This window comes from Papio anubis, chromosome 11, assembly GCF_008728515.1.
Source record: "Papio anubis isolate 15944 chromosome 11, Panubis1.0, whole genome shotgun sequence".
NCBI classification, from domain to species: domain Eukaryota; kingdom Metazoa; phylum Chordata; class Mammalia; order Primates; family Cercopithecidae; genus Papio; species Papio anubis.
The window spans coordinates 40101717-40119395 of NC_044986.1; the positions used below are offsets into that span (position 1 = coordinate 40101717).

Sequence of the window (17679 nt, forward strand, 5' to 3'; positions counted from 1 at the left end):
AGAACTACAAATACATATGCAAAACTATGGATGAATATTCGAGGAAAGGAGCCAAAACACAATAAAGTACATCCTATATGATTGTACTTATATAAAGTACAAAAGCTAATGTATGCTGCTAGAATCAGGAGAGTGGCTACCCTTGGAGGCAAGGAGCAATTGGAAGGGAACACAAGGGGCATCATTTGGGGTAATGATAATACTGAATTTCTTGACCTGGGTGCTGTTTACAAGGTTATTCACTTTGTAAAAAGTCATTGAGATGTACATTTATAACATGTGCACTTTTTCTTTACATATATTATACTTCAATTTAAAAGTTTCTTATAAAAGCTAAAAAAAAAACCCCTCTGGCTAAGATACTAATGAATACCATAATCTCTCAATTCTAAATTCAATTGTAGTTTCTATGGAAAAAGATGTATAAAATTAGACATACATTCTAAAGATAGTTGAGTGGGCTATCCATTTTATTATCCTACGTATACTTAAAAAGACTCCTACATCATATTCTATACAGAGGATGAAACTCTGACCCTTAATTTGTATGGATTCTTCTAACTATGTTTGATTTCATTATTATAATTTGTTATTGAACCAGATACGTTAAAGTATTCCACAGTCTCTATTAAGGGAAACTGTGCCCAACCCACCCCACCTACACAAAAAACAGAACTGGGGCAGACCACGGTGGCCATGTTTTACACTACACAACCTCTGTCCCTTTCCACAGAGTAGTCAGTCTCTAAATCAACCAGCATCCCATGGCCCAAGTAGCCTGGTTTAAAAAGGTGAGTTGGGCTAAGATGAGACCCTTGTTGGGGATCTGGAATTGGCCGACTGAGAAGTGCAGCCACCTGGTAGAGAAGCTAAAGGATAAAGGATGCCTTAGGGTTGAGTTGGATCCATGGTAGGCAAAAGTATGTGCAACGAATGCTTGGGAGAGTGCAGAATGGTCGTGGAGACCTCACCAAGGGAAGTTTTTGAAGACTGGTATGGGAGAGATACCTAGATCTGTGTTGGAACCTGAGCCAATGCTTCTGAATGCTGCTTGCTCTTGGAATCACCTGGACAGCATCAAAAATACTGATGCTTGGTTCCCACTCTCGGGGATTCTGGTAAAATTCTAAACCTGGGGTGTCGCCTGGGTTACTGAAAAGCTCCCTAGGTGACTCATATGCAGCCAGGGTTGCACATGGTAAGCTTCCCAGGTCAGTCAAAACACTGTCCCCTTTACCTGTGGTGACCAAGGGGCCTCTGCTCCTTGCAGCAAGTCTGCCTGGAGCAGTTGCTGTGGGGCGTGGAGGAGCTGTGGACTTTCTTGTCCCTATAACTCCGTGTAGCCTAGAGTCTGCAATAATATGAGTTGGAAGTGACAACTATCCTCACAACAGCAGCAGCATCATGGAGGGGTTTGTGAAACCAACGGACCGTCCAAATGACCTCGTTACTCTGAGCCACAGATCAGTGATCTGGACCCTGCAGGCCTGCCAAGCAGTCAGCCCGTGGGTTTGTGCAGAGGTGGTGCAGAATTTGCCCTCTGCCCCAGTTCCATGGGAACGTCGGAGGTTTCTCCTCTTTTTTTAGGGAAGCATTTTCCTAAGAAGCCAGGCATTTTCCCCTAGAATTTTGGTGGAGGTGGACACAGGGGTGTGCCTGATCTGTCTATACCCTCCCCCAAGGGCTGTGTGCTTATTAATTCAGTAAGAAAAGGGGCTGTGGGAGGAGAGGGGAGGATTTTTTCTTCAGCAACCACGGGAGTATGTTTCCTTACCAGAAGGGAGATTTAGAAAAATCATTTATATGAACTGTGAATTCCAGGCAGGTACTAGCTTATTCTTTGAATAATGATCTTTGCCTTCATAATAGCCTACATGTCATAGACTCCTGCCTGGATTATCTTATTTGGTCTTTAGAACAACTCTATGAAAGTAGTAAAGCAGGTAAGATCTATTTGACAGAAGAGGAAACTGAGGCCCAGAAGGCTACTAAACGCTTTCCTTGAGGTCACAAGGCCCAAGACCCCTGGTTCAGTACCCCTTTCCACACACTGGTTGACCTCTCAGCATAGGTCCCAGGTCACATAATGACATAATAACCATGTTCTGGCGAGCAGCCATAATACCACCACTCAGCTCATATGGATTTAAGAAAAGTAATTAAACAATAATGCCTTTCTTAGAGGAATTAATTAATCAGCGTAAGCAGTCTTAAAATCACATCCAGATCATATCAATCTGTGTTTTTCAAGTAGAAAGTTTAAAAATTTTGAACACACTTTGTGAGGTTTTTCCAGTTTTTTTTTTTTTTTTTTTTTTGACAAAGTCTCGCTCTGTCACCCAGGCTGGAGTGCAGTGGCGCGATCTCGGCTCACTGTAACCCCCGCCTCCCTAGCTCCAGCAATCCTCCCACCTCAACTTCCCAAGTAGCTAGGACCACAGGAGCACAACACCAAGCCTGGCTAATTTTTGTATTTTTTTTTTTTTATAGAGACGGAGTTTTGCCATGTTGCCCAGGCTGGTCTTGAACTCCTAGGCTCAAGCGGTCCACCTGCCTCGGCTTCCCAAAGTGCTGAGATTACAGGCATTAGCCACCATACCCAGCCTTGAATACACTTTGGTGAATTCTGTTTATAAATAATATATGCTCATTGTAGAAATTCTGGAAAACACAGAAAAGCTTAAAGAAGAAAATGAAGTGCACCATAATCATACTACCCAAAGACACTGATATGCATATGCATAATACACATATGGTATATACACAAATGTATTTCTAAAATTGACATCATATTATATTATTGTGTGTCCTTTTCATTTGCTTGTTATATCATGAACAATTTCTCATGACAATCAATTTTTCAAAAATACAGTTTCCATAGATTAATAAGTTTTGTATTATGGATATATCATGATGTAACTTTTTCTTATTATTGATTCCAATGTTCACTATTATAAAAATGATTATAACCATCCTCATATATAAATATTTTTCCTATCTCTACTTGTTTCCTTATGATAGACTTAGGATAGATTTCTAAAAGTACCATTATTAGATTATGGATGGTTTTTAAATCTCTGGTTCTTCACTGCTGACTTGTACCAAATTACATGTCCAACTCTGAGTATGGAAATGCCTATCTGACCATATCCTCACCAACATTTAAAATTATCATTTTTATTTCTTTTTCTATGAAATCATGTCCTTTGACTCCTTTTGTTGCTTTCTAAGCACTTTTTATTTATTAAGGATATTACTTAGTCTTTTCCTATTTCTTTTGATGCCGAAAGTTTTTTCCTACTGATTACTGATTTGCCTTTTCATTAATGATTTTTAACATAGAGAAGTTTAAATTTTTATTTAACAAAATATATCAACTCCTATTATGTATTATTTCTTTGCTTTTAATTTTTTTTTTTTTTTTTTTTTTGAGACAGAGTTTCACTCTTGCTACCCAGGCTGGAGTGCAATGGCATGATCTCGGCTTACTGCAACCTCTGCCTCCCGGGTTCAAGTGATTCTCCTGCCTCAGCCTCCCGAGTAGCTGGGATTACAGGCATGTAATCCATGTAATCCACCATGGCATGTAATCCACCATGCCCGGCTAATTTTTGTAGTTTTAGTAGAGACAGGGTTTCTCCATGTTGGTCAGGCTGGTCTCGAACTCCCGACTTCAGGTGATCCACCCTCCTGGGCCTCCCAAAGTGCTGGGATTACAGGCATGAGCCACCGCTCCCAGCCTGCCTTTATTCTTTTTTTAAAATCTTTTTTTAATCTTTTTTTTTTAATCATAAATTTAGGGGGTGCAAGGGCAGTTTTGTTACATGGATATATTGTGTAGTGGCGAAGTCTGGGCTTTTGGTATAACCATCACCCGAATAGTGTGCAATACACCCGTTAAGTATTGCATCATCTCTCCCTTCCTCCTACCCCCTACCCTTCTGAGTCTCCAATGTCTACCATTCCACACTTTGTGCCCATGAGTACATATTATTTAGCTCCCACTTATAAGTGAAAACATGCAGTATTTGACTTTCTGAGTTATTTTACTTAAGATAATGGCCTCCAGTCCATCCATGTTGTTGCAAAAGACATGATTTCATTCTTTAAATATCCTTTCCTGTCTTCAGATCAAGGAAATACTGCCTACATCTTCCCCTTAACATTTTCTTTTTAACTCTTAATACATTTGGGACTTACTTTTATGTATGGTGTGAGGGAAGACACTGCCTTGTTATTTTCTAAATATTTACCCAAATTTACCCAAAGCTTTCTGTTGAATAATTAACAGAATTTACAGAATCTCCCCTACTCAAGTGTGTGATATCCTTCAAATGTCTGCCACTTTGTTTTTTGTTTGTTTGTTTGTTTGTTTGTTTCTGGCATTTTCCAAGGATCAAATCTTGGATTTATTTTTTATTCCCACTATTTTCTAATTTATTATTTTATCTTTTCTTTACTGCTTTTCTCCTGATTTCCTTAGGATGCTTACTAAGTTTAGTGCTCAATCATATACTTTTATTCTTTCTGAATAAAAAACGAAAGTATTTAGAAAATGGAACTTTACCTTGTGTAATGCATCCAGTAAGTTTTGCTCCATACTCATCTTTTAAAATTGCGTATTTCATTTCAATGGGAATTTAGAATAATATTCTTAAAATTCCCTGTAATTGTTTTTTTTTAAGCTTTCATAATTTCATTATTAATACTAAACTGGGATCAGAGGATGTGGCCTGTAAAATGCTAACACTAAGCTCTAATTCCTCCAGGTTCTGCTGTCTATAGGGATGCGTCATGACTAAGTGACACTTTCACACTAAGGCCATAAAGCTGTTAGGGGATTCCTGGTTAAACGGAGAGGTAGAACACACAGAATTTACTTCAAAAGGAACGGAAAAGTAGGCAGCAGGGTTAGCATGGAGCTCAGAGTTCAGAGGGAACTCAGGGCCAGCAACAGAGAAGTAAATGAAGAAGCAGAAGATCTAAGAATGAGGATATAGCTACAGGGGGTCAAGGTCAAGGCTGCCCAAATTCCAGGTGAGAGGCCAGAGACGGGAATGCATAAGAGCCAAAGGACTGGGCAGGCTCATGTGTTGGTGCTAAGTCTGGTGCGCCACTGAGGTGGTTGCCTGCCCTGGGGCCTCACCTCTCCAGAGGCCAGGGAAGCAGCACACTGAAGAGGGAATCAGGAAGCCTAGGTCCTAATATAAAATAGACCATAAATTCTGTGTCCTAGAGCATACCACTTCTCTCTCTGTTGTAAAGCAAGGAGACTAGACTAGATCATTTGTGAGGTCCCTTGTAGCTCTAAAGATGTATGAGTCTATCCTTATAGCACTGCAGCCTTCATTCATGGAAGAGTAGGCATGTGGAGTCTGGGGAGCGGGGAGGCGGGTCTGCAGATGGCTGAATAGTTGGGGGAAGGATAACTCCTGCTGAGAAAAGTTCCCATTGTCTCAAACTAGACTGCTCATTTGGTCCCGTGCCAGGCACCCTGGCTCTAATGACACGTACTTCTTCAGACCCTCTCCAGTCACCTGTAATATCTTGATTGCCATTAGAATTGTATCTGGCCCATCAGTGGCCTGCATCCCATCTTCCAGCCTAGAGCAGGTTTTCCTGGCTATGGAGGGAGATGATCTAGGGGGCTCTTCCAAATGATTCCCAACTCCGTGAAAACCACTCTGATTAAGAAGGGAGAAGTGAGTAGCCAGCACCTGGTGGTCACTTGGAGAATGAATTGATTGGATTCAGAATAGAGAATCAGGTTTCTAAGCTTGTAACTGCCAGTTATAATTGTATGTTTACACATTAAGTAGGTAAATCTGTTTCATCATCTGTTAAAATAGGATTGAGGATGCAAAAAGACTTCCTGGATGATTTTAAAAATTATGTGAGGTAATGTGTATGAGCATATCTCCAATGCTCCTGCCAAGGAATAGCTAAGCAAAGAGCACAGACATCAAATGTCGGAGCTGGAAGAGCTCTTAGATCTAGGAAAAGGACACGTGTTTTACTGCAAAGGAAACTCAGGTCCCGTGAGGATGTCACCTGCCCCAAGAAGACTCTGATTGACATCTTCTAGGATATTAGGTAGGACATGGACAGTGTGTACAAACACGAGTGTGCACACTCCCAAGTGAACATGGGTTTGTTTGCATATGTATATGTAAATGAAAGAGCACAAGATGCACAGGTTACAGCTGTTAGACGATACGGAGGGACAGCTGCAGGGGCTTGCCAAGTTGTTTAAAGCTGGCTTTGCTTAAATGATTCAAACCTTTTGGTTTTTACTAATATTCTCCTTTATCCAAAAGAATAGGGCTGGTTAAATGATAATTAATAATAGGCTGATGATTCACTTTAGTTAAATGCACACATTCTAAGTGCATGTGCCATGTGAATAATTTACATTTGAATATTTTAAAATATGCTCCTAATACAGAAAAGCATTAAAATTGGAAACATCACACAAGTACATTATTTGACAGTTCTTTTTGACTCTCAATCTTGAAAATTCAGCTGATCCTTAATTAGATTACCAACTCTTCAACCTGGATTGATTGGAATGACCTAAATTTGGTTCCACACTAACCTGAGGGTGGGGGGCACTCCAGAGAGATACGTAGTCCAACTCCTCTTTTTACAGATGAGGAGACTGAGGCTGGCAGAGGTTAAGTGACTTAACCAAGGTCACATCTTTTGTCAGTGGTGGGGCTAGGATTAGGATGTGGATTTTAGATTTGCAGGGATGTCCTTGACATGCACACTAGCAAACATTTGAGCATGTGCCCACTCCGTTTTGAGTGGTAACCCCCATTTGGTGATCCCCAATTCTCCTGGGATTATCTCTCATCCCAGGGCAGTGAAAACTCTTCTCTTCTAGGAATTGGCACAACTAGTCAGCAGCCCACCCTCCCCGTGTGTTTATAAAATCACCCTGGATCTCCCCAGTCCTGGAACACCAAGGAGAAGGGCCTACTCCATGCCAGCCCTCATCTTCAACAGTTTGACAACTGATTTTAATCCTCAGATGAACACTAAGATGTAGGTTTTATATTCTCCACGTAAGAGATAAAGAAAACCAAGGTGAGGGAGGTGAAGTGATTTGAAGCTTGGAAGTGGCAGAGCTGGGATTCCAGGCTAAGGCTTGTTCTCTCCCTTCCCGACTTCCCCAGGACTGGTGAGTGGCCATGAGGAAGCCAACTCCCTCTTTTTAGTATCAGCCCTGCCCAGTATCTGCTGGAAACCTACAACAGCCTTGCCTAGAGTATATACTCCCAGAGTATATTCCCTGGAACGCACGACCTTCAAGGGGTTAATAGGTTTATGTGCACAAAGACTGGCGGATACATTTAGGAAAAGTGGGTTAAAGAAGTTAATCAGAGTTCTTAACTATGCCTTTTCTACCCTTAAGTAAATTGAGACTCTTCAAAATGAAATTCAACATACAGTTTCCTAATCTCACTGATAATGGGACTCTTTTATCATTGAGCTTCCTACAAAATGAATATTCCATGGAACATACCCAGGGAAATGCTTGTTTAGCCATTTAGAAAATAGCTGTGATGAGGCCGGGCGCGGTGGCTCACGCCTGTAATCCCAGCACTTTGAGAGGCTGAGGTGGGCGGATCACGAGGTCAGGAGATTGAGACCATCCTGGCTAACACGGTGAAACTCCGTCTCTACTGAAAATACAAAACATTAGCCGGGCGTGGTGGCGGGCGCCTGTAGTCCCAGCTACTCGGGAGGCTGAGGCAGGAGAATGGCGTGAACCCAGGAAGCGGAGCTTGCAGTGAGCTGAGATCGCGCCACTGCACTCCAGCCTGGGCGACAGAGCAAGACTCCGTCTCAAAAAATAATAATAAAAAATAAATAAAAAAAGAAAAGAAAATAGCTGTGATGAAACCTGCTCCAAGTAAAAACAGTGAGAGTATATATTTACACTCAGAAGCCTTTTCCTGTTGAATGAGCTGCAAGCAGTCATCTCCTTCCTCCAAAAGCTGGAGATCTAGTGGGAGGTCCTTAAAGAAGGGGTGTGTACTAAATCCCTTGAACAGGTAGAGAGCCTACTGGGGAGGCTGACTCCCAGAGGTCACACCAACAAATCCACACTAACGAAATGGTCTCGAGTTACTCCTTATGTGGAGACAGAACGTTTAATGTATCCATTATGATGGGATTCTTTCCACCTGCGTATCCTTTGCTATCTAGCCTCTCTAGAATGAGGTGGGGTATAAATAATTAAGCTAAAAATAAAGTGAATTATCATATGCATATATTTCCAAAGTACTGTATGTTCCATAGAACCAATATTCAATGAGGTTTTAAGAAAAGTAAACAATTTTGAATAATTTCAGAGATGTTTCTCTGCCAAGGTACCTTCATTGTAAATAACCAAGCAGGGATAGAACGTGCAGTTTCCCAAATTTATTTGAGCACAGAACTCTTTTCTTTCAGGTCAACTGCTCCACAGGACACAAGTTTAGACAACAGTAGTCTAAGGTGTAACTTTAAAGTAAATAAGTCCTTTTTCTTTTGCTTTTTTCTTTTCTTTCTCTCTATTTTTGTTTAAGCGAGGAGATCAGAGCTTACACATATAAATGAGAGTTGCAACCTAGGGAAACTAGCTGCTCTTGCCAGCAACGCGGCCACTCTTTCAAAGGGCTTTTGAAACTCCTTTCAGTCGTTGTCTCCAGGAATTAGGGCACATTCTCCTGAATACCCTTGTTAATGGCGAAGGTTGACCCTTTGAGAGGGGATTTGATTTTGGGAACAAAACTATGCAAAGTCAAGCATGATGATTCATGTTCAGGAAGAAGTAGACAGCAGTGGTTAAAAGTGAGGACATGAGTTTAAACCCCAGCTCTGCTACTTAATAGTGGCGTGACATTGAGGAGGTTACCTTTTAGGACTCAGTGTTTCATTTGCAAAATGGAGATAATTATATCTGCCTCAAAAGGTTACCATGATGATGACATTAAAAATGAGATCTATAAAATGCTTAGCACCAAGCAATACAAAAATAACTAATGCCTCTAATAAAACCTTGCCTGGTTTTATTGCATGGCTTGTAAACTGGAAGTAAAGACAGTTCTCAAAGGAGGGTCCAGAAATCTTTAGCCATGGAAGCACAGTTGGGCAAAATCTATGGCCCTCTATGAAGTCAAGAGTGATTTGTACGTATACATTCTAGTTTGTATTTTTAAAGATTCATTGCCTTTTGATCACATTTTGCACATGCAAGCACCTGCCATCTTGCTATGTAAAAATGGGCCTAACAATTTTTTTCCAATCCTTGCTCCATGAGAGGGATACTGAAACATCATTTTATCATCAGCTACCACAGGGAGAGCCTGGTAAGGTCCCTTTGGACCTGTTTGGGAGATTGGGAATGACAATTATTGTATTAATAATCTTACAACAGCCAGTTTCACATTATGAGGTTCTTTCAATGAACAACCTAATGTATTGGCTTGTTAGAACTGATTCAATAATCTTTGTCCATTTCTTTTTATCTCTTTCTTTCTTTCTTTTTTTTTTTTTTTGAGACGGAGTCTCGCTCTGTCACCCAGGCTGGAGTGCAGTGGCGCAATCTTGGCTCACTGCAAGCTCTGCCTCCTGGGTTCATGCCATTCTCCTGCCTCAGCCTCCTAAGTAGCTGGGACTACAGGTGGCTGTCACCACACCCGGCTAATTTTTTGTGTTTTTAGTAGAGACGGGGCTTCACCGTGTTAGCCAGGATGTTCTCGATCTCCTGACCTCGTGATCCGCCCGCCTTAGCCTCCCAAAGTGCTGGGATTACAGGCGTGAGCCACCGCACCCAGCCATCTTTGTCCATTTCTTTAACCATGCCATTTCTTTATTATATTAAAGTAACTGTTTGTAAAATACAACAGAATTTTAAGATAGGAAGAGACCTTAGATGTAATCAAATGCAAGGGTCTCAAAATGCCAACCTGTGTTTGTTTGGTCTTTATCCTGTTTAAAAATCTATTTCCAGATTTCCACCTTCCCCTAAAAATTAGGAAGGTAGGGCTCCATATGTATGTACCACATTCCCTTCAGCAATAGTCAGTTGGAGCAGGGGACGTCATTTTTAGGTAAGGCATGTCTTCTCTGGTTTACCTCAGTCACCACTACTCCCTATTGTCTTATACTCAACTGCTTCCTTCATTGATCTTACCACCTCAAACCCCACTAGCATTTGAGTTTCAGAACCACAATTTAATCTACCTTTAATATTTTATGCAATAAAAGCTGAGGTCCAGTGATATTTTGTGACCTACCCAAGGTCATGCAGCCCAATAGTGGTCAAACTGAATTTCAAACCCGTATCTCCTGACTTCTCCTTCAGGCCCCTTTCTATGCTACCATAGAACCATTCATCTGAAGACTGCCGATGTTAATTATTTCAACAAAATCTGGCACGTTTTGCGAAATGTGGTGCCAGTCATTTTATTCATGAGGAAGAAAGGAGAGGGTTATGACTTTTTTTTGAAAGGTAAATAGTTCATGTTTCCTGCGAGAAGTATTTAAAGAAAAGGTTTCTCAGCAAGTTCTGCTGGAGAACTGTGTATAGAACCACAAAATGTTTAAAGCTGAGATTATTGGCAAATGCAGATTATACAATCAGACACTAATCTGATGTTACGGTAGTTCCAATTAAAGCGATTTTCAGATACTGTAGTAAAGCTAATGTGTATTGAGTTACAGGAACCTTGCCAAGCATTTTCCATGCACTGTTTTACTTAATCCTTACTGTAAATCTGTGCAATAGGTACTATGGTTCTTCCTCATTTTGTAGATATAGATATCAAGACTTGATTAAGCTTGCCCCAAATCACACAACTAGTAAGCAGCAGAGTGGGGATTTGAACCCATGCTTATCTGCCCACAAGCCTGTGTTGTCTGCCTCATTGCCAGCTCACCAGGGTCAGCTGTTTTGATATTACAGCTGATGCTGTGAAGCCCTTGCAGACATTTTGTAGCCCATGTTAGCCACAGCATCAACAACCAGCAAGCATCACCATCATCACTAATCAACTGAATATCATTTTGAACAAAATGAGAACACTTATCAAGACTACATTATAATACATTTAAGCAGGCCAGACAAATACCTGTAATCCCAGCACTTTGGAAGGGTGAGGTGGGAGGATTGTTTGAGACCAGGAGTTCAAGACCAGCCTGGGCAACATAGCAAGACCTCATCTCTACTTACATAAAAATAATTTTTTAAATGAAACCAATGCATTCAAATACAGGCAAAGTATAATTTACCATATCAAGAATCACTACCAGCCTGGAGCTGCCATATCAGGGTGAAAAGTGACAGCGTGTCACTCATCTTTGTGTCCCTCACAAAGCCCAACATTTTACCTGCTACCCAGTAGAGTCTCAAAACATGTCTGCTAAAATGGGAGGCTTTTGTTTTCATTTTGTTGCTGCTTGCAACTATACAATAAGTAAATACTTGTTTTGGCTAAGCAGGTACTTAAATAAATCAAAAAGGAAATTATCTTTGTGTTAATAATTTTTCTTTTCATATTAATAGTGCTTAACTAACATTTCCCTCTGGATGTCCTGTCAGACTGGATAAAGGAGCATCTTACCCTTCCCAGGACAGACTAGTCAGCCTCTTCAGTCCAACTAAAAACCAAGGAGGCCAAATGTGAAGTCAGCGTGGGACAAAAGAGATTTAAGCGGTGGGTCTAACGAAAGGCTTAGATGCTTTGTGTTTGAAATCTGGTATGCTGGAAATCTCTGCTGAGGAAGTTTGAATTTACAACTTCATGAGCAAATATCTCCTCGAGGTTTTTTAGTTCGGCTCACTTCCCAGACCTCCACACCATTAGTCCACATGAACTCAGATAGAGTGCACCAAACATCAGAAAGAGTGTGAACATGACCAGCACTATCTGCTGAGAGTAACACAGGAGCCTTCAACACAAAATCGATGGAAACATAAACTGGATTCAACAAATATATGGGAAGCCATGTCTGGGCTTTTCTCTGGGACCACAGCTTGTGGATGATCCTCCAAGAAAGACACAAGGCAGATACAAGCACCATAGCTCTAATAAATGGCACACAGTGCCAGACATCAGTAAAGTCTAGAGAATTTGAGAATCAACAGAGGTCATAGAATGAGATCCTGCAGAACTTGTTTGGGCACGTGTGTGTGTGTGTGTGTGTGTGTGTGAATGTGTGTGTGTAAAGTCAATGGTGTGAGTGATAACCCTGGACAAATAGAAAGGGCCAAATGCTATGGACGGCAGCTCAGGTGTCTGGACTTTCTCTGTTTCTAGGGAGTCATGAAAGCACGGAGAGCTGTGTCTCAGGAAAGGCAACGCTAATGGAGGTGGGTCAGATGGGAACTGCAAGCAAACAGGGAGGCATGGACGCTCCTGCCACAGCCTGTGAAACAGTGAATGAAATGCAGCCTCAATGAAGGCAATGGTGCTGTGGTGAAGAGGAGGAGGCAGATTCTCATGCTGTTGGACAGGATATGTGTCCAGGGGGAAGTGGACAGTGAAAGAGAGCGGTCAGGTAACTGAAATTTCTTGTCTGAATAACTGAAAGGATGAAATACGCTTTCAGAGAAAACATTTGTGGTGAGCGCTAGTTTGTGCAGTTACGAGAATTAATTCGCTTCAAATAACAAACCTGCACATGGACTCTTGAATCTAAAATAAAACTTAAAATGATTTTTAAGAAAGTAAAAACAAAAAGAAGTAATTAGTTAAAAAGTTAAAGATTAGATCTATGGATCATTGGGCAAATTGTAGACAAAACAGCCTAGATGCTTTTTGGTCCATCATGGGGACATCAGCTGGGTATAAACCAAAACATGCTCATCTATAACCAGCTAATAATTCCTCCAAAGGCACCCTTGGCTGATAGGTCTGGCTTGAGTGGTCATTGAAGACTGCTAAATTATAGGCTTGTAATATAAGGAGGAATAGAAAAAGGTAGCAATTGCTTTAAAGGTAAAGGAGACCATGGGTATTTTTTCCCGGACAGATCATATTTTGAAGGACTAAATGATAAAGTCTTAGTAAGGATGGACTGATTCCTTCCTTTGTTCATGTCTTTTGCTTTTCCATTGTTTTTATTTTTTAATTTCTTATGGATCATGTATTTATGTGTTGACTGTGGATTAATTTTTAAAATAATGCCATTCCCCTCCTTTGACCCTGAAAGATCAAAGATCAATTCTGTCTTTCAAACAAGACCACATCCAGTTGGAATACTAAGAAATTTTTTCTGGTCACATCGGATTCTTACATGCAGTGTTTTTGTTTTGTGTTATTTTATTTGAGTATGATACTAAAACTACCCTGGAAATCACTCCCTGAAAATAGAACACTCTCAGGAATTACAGGGGTTTAGTTAATTAAAATACGTTATAAATGGGTGATGACGTGGCCACATTTTGTCCTCTTAAATTGGAATTTCACTTCCATCATGAGCCCATATCATTGGGGATTTCAGTCTGCAGTTGAGAAGGAACAGGGCTGTAATGTGTGAAAACACATTTCTCTAAATTCCATTCACTAAAAGTACCACTTTCTATCACTAAAAGCAAGCTAGAATGCATAATCATTGTCATTGGTTATGTTTCAAAACTGGCCCTATGTAAAACATGAATGAAATTGCATTTGCTTTGGAAAGGTTTTTGTTGTTACGTTTAAAACCATAAATGAGATTTTTTTAAAAATGTATTTTACAACTAATCTGATGAATTTGTATTGAATAATTTTATTCTTTCTCTCTCCTCTCTACAGAATGTGGGCTTCTGTTTTTCTTGTTCTCCAACACAAACTGCCAGCCACGGCCTACCAGGATCTTTTCCCAAACACTGCATGTAACTGAAGATACCATGTCTGTTTTCCTCAGTACCCCAGACTGACATTTCAACAAGTACTTCTCATCATGGCTTTTGCAGAAGCTCTGAAAAAGCATCTGGGGGCATAACGACATTATCAGATTTTTAGGGTGGATGATGGAAATAGGACATTTGCTTTAACCCTTCCCAACAACAAAGCAAGAAACCAGCGAACTGTCTTCCTACATCAATCACGCTGAATTGATTCTGAAATTTATCTCTTCACAGTGTATGAGGGGTGAGTGTGGTAATTCACAATCACAAATGCTGCTGGAATTCATTGCAAACCTCAACGGCTTGTGCAATCTAGGCCTAATCTGGTGGTCCAATGCCGCTGGTCTTCGTGTTCCAATGGGGGATTGGCAGCCCATATGGGGTTTTCAGGGCACTGGACAGCCCTGTTTCACAGAAGAGACCTTTCTGTCTGGGATCCATGCATTCCCACAATTGTTATGATCGCTTCATAGTTTGTATTCAGAGCCTTCTCATCTATCTGCTACTCACTGCACATGAGTTTATTAGGCCTTTTCCTGAGGATAGGAGGAAGCAGAGAACATTGGGCAGGAAGGATGGAGAGCAGTCTTTAGGCACAGGGTCCTGGAGATTAGGGACAAACTTTGGCCCCTGACAATTTTGCATAAGATCAGCACTGGCACAAGTCTACCATGTTGAGGTTAGCCAATCTGAGTTAACCGAGAACACACAGGGCGAGAATTACTCGCCTTTTGTTATTTCTGAAACCTGAACTGCTTTTAGAAATAAAGGCTGGAATGTTCCATAGGAACTCGGAGCATGGGACACGGGCATGGCACACACTCGGTTGGGCTATTTAAAAACCAGTCCCTTGGCTTCCCTCTGTGATTCTAAATACGTGTAATCACATTACCCTGCAGCAGCCGGTAACTATTTCTATAACATTGTCCAGCATCTGTGCTTGCCGTGACTGGGTCCACCCAACAAAAACAAAGCGGAGATGTGGTAACTGATTAGGTTAATCACTCCAGGCTTTCTGTGCCACAGCTAATGTCCATCTAGTGTCTACTGACACTACTCCTAGAATTTTAAGGACTGATCGATGTAACTATCCTAGGGGAAGGGAGGTGCCTTAGCATATCAAAAGGATGCTTTTTAAATGAGCCATTTATTCATTTAACAAGTGAGCACCATAAACACAATTTATCACTTTCTCAGAGACAGCAAATTCTTATCCTATGGAAGGATCTCAGCATTAGAGACTCTGCCCCTTTCTGTGGGAAAGAATCTATCTTTTTTGGATTTGTTTGATGTGCCAACTAACACTTCCCCCAGTCACACCACTAGCCATCAATCAAATAGATAAACTCCTTAGGAATATCTAGTCAATTGTTAATCATTTCAAGACATCAGCCAGTAGAAGGACATTAGCCAACAACATTACATAATGTCAAAACAACTGATCAAGTTTGTGAATTCAATTAAACAGTCAAACCAGTTTAGGAATTTCATATAGACAAAACAATAGATTGAGTGACTTTTAGCTTTTTAGCTTGATGCAAATTTTTTAAACCCTGCCATTTATAAAATGTGTAAGCATTCGGCATACCCTATGCCAAGTGTTTTATCTACTTAAACCTTGGAAATATGTGTTCTCACTTCCATTTTAGAGATAAGAAGACTGAGGCTTAGTTAGATTTAGTAATCTGCACAAGACTACATGCTTAGGTTCTATGAGTGGCAGGGTGAGGTTTAAACACTTGTCTCCAACGTTCACTCCATGCTGTTTGCCTCTGTGTATGTAACTTCAAACAGCCAAAATGGCCAGGTAAGGCAAGAAAATAAAAAAAATAAAAAACAAACAAGTGAAAGGCTTGGGTCCTGAATCATGCAGTTAAGATAGCCAAGACTCAGCTGATCCACAATTGGCTAGTTCTGCCCATATCCCTCCAGCTACAAACCAAGTCTGTGACCTGATACCTAAGTCCTGGGAGACCTCTTGACCCCCATGTGATACCGCTATAAGAAGTAGGACTCTAACTGCCAAACATTACACATCAGAACAAATTTTACGTGTTCCATTATGCCTGTGAACAGATCTGATTTCTTAGTCAAATATTATTTTTTTGAATATTTTCAGGCATAGAGTGAATATGTGGTTCCCTTGTGGCCAACTCAAAACATATAGCAGAGAGTAATCCTTTGCACTATTTTATATTAATATTTTCTTTCCCTCCTTGTAAGGGAACTAGTTATAAATTAGATGAGATTAAAAAACTGTCTCTTGAGAATTGATATTTTAAGGAATTACCTAGAAAGAGCTGAGGTGTTTTTTTCCCCCACATGGTAAATCATACAGAGTAGCAGCCTGCCCCAGATCCCCGGGAGACAACATCTTGAACACATATGTTATGCTGGGTTCTGTATTGACTAATTCAAAAACTCCAGGGCAAAAGAACCAAAGTTCCCAAGTTAAAAATGAAAGTAAAATAGTGGAATGGAATTGGGATCATTGTTGCAACATTCCAACAACTTCATGAATAGCCATTAAAGTAGACAGCACGACAGGTTAACAAATTTACCATTGTAAGACTCAATCTGCACTGTTGGTGTGAAGTCGCAAACAAACCCATCTACCTCTCACTTTACTGATATTCTGTTTTCTCAGAAATAGAATCACATTTGACAAAATTAATATTGAGATCATTTTACTAGAAGGCTTATCCAAATATATGCCATATTAAAAATAGTCATGATATAAATATTTCTCACAAGAGCTGCAGCGATGGTGTGAATAAAAAACTCCCTTCTGAGATTTCAGTAAAACCAGATCTCACAAAGGATCTGAAAGAAAACAAAAAACAGAAAACAAACAAACAGACATACACAAAGAGACACACACACACAGAACAAACCTTATGTTAATCCGGTTTAGCATAACAGTGACTATTTTGACACTATTTTATGAAGTACGATACTATTCCTTCCCGGATGAAGTAAGAGAAATGAATCGGCTACAGGTTTCTCATGATAATGTTCAGGGCTGGGGGTATCTAAGCATGTTCAGTAGCAGCTAAAAAAATCAAAAATTCTAAATGCAGCAAATGTTAGCACTGTCAAATGGCCATGCATGCAAGAGGAATCTCTCTCTCCATGCCCTTCTACAAATACATGCAAAGCCCCAAATCCACCGGCTGGAATTTTTAAATCGTAAATTAGATATCAAAATGCTTACGGGCCTTACAATGAGATAACATCAGGAGGAACGGTGCGTGGAATGGATCTGGCATTCTCACATAAAGCATTATCTTTGGTACAAGTACACACGGCAGGGCATTTTGGCTTCGCTGGTTTCTTCCCCTCAGTCAGCAAAAGCGCAGATAAGAGACATAGGAAATAAGCAATTCTTTTCAGGGGAATGCAGGCATTTCCCATCCTTTTGCTTCTTTCTGATTCCATGCAGTCGAGAAAATATCCCCAACCATGAACAGGGCTTCTGGAATTCAGATGGTGATTGTCTTGCTCTAAGAACAGGTCACATAGGAGTCCACCCTTTTCCTCTGCCTCTGTATCTCTGCTTTTTCAAAACAGAGACCTGCAGCTGATTCGTGAGCTTCTCCTCGCTCCAGCAATGCACTGCTCGGGGGAAGAGACCTGTGAGGTACTGTGAGATGGGAGGGATCCAACTGCTGGAGGAGAGAGCCGACTTGCATCACCACGAAAACACTGAGCACAGACCAGCCTTCGAAGGCAAAGTGAAGTGATGTCACAGAAAATAAACAGCTTTCTGCTTTCACCGGGAGGCCCTTTAATTG

At 40.7% G+C, this 17679-nt stretch overlaps 1 protein-coding gene and 1 long non-coding RNA gene across 4 annotated transcripts in view; one reads left to right on the forward strand and one right to left on the reverse strand.

Annotated features, from left to right (window-relative positions):
• Positions 1 to 17659, reverse strand: part of LGI1 (leucine rich glioma inactivated 1) — a 40509-nt gene extending 22850 nt beyond the window's left edge. For 2 of the 3 annotated variants that reach the window (XM_003904017.3, XM_017963123.1), the window contains exons 1-2: positions 17109 to 17659; positions 16637 to 16708 (exon numbers count right to left, since the gene is read on the reverse strand). In XM_003904017.3, coding sequence (XP_003904066.1) covers positions 16637 to 16708; positions 17109 to 17323 — 287 coding nt within the window. In that variant the 5' untranslated portion in view covers positions 17324 to 17659. The remainder of the gene's footprint in view (positions 1 to 16636; positions 16709 to 17108) is intronic. The other variant, XM_003904016.4, reaches the window with a different exon arrangement.
• On the forward strand, positions 9882 to 17112 carry LOC108587655. The gene is made up of 3 exons (XR_001906520.2): positions 9882 to 11708; positions 12312 to 12552; positions 13791 to 17112. It is a non-coding gene; the product is annotated as an uncharacterized LOC108587655 (long non-coding RNA).
• Positions 17660 to 17679: the final 20 nt, after the last annotated feature.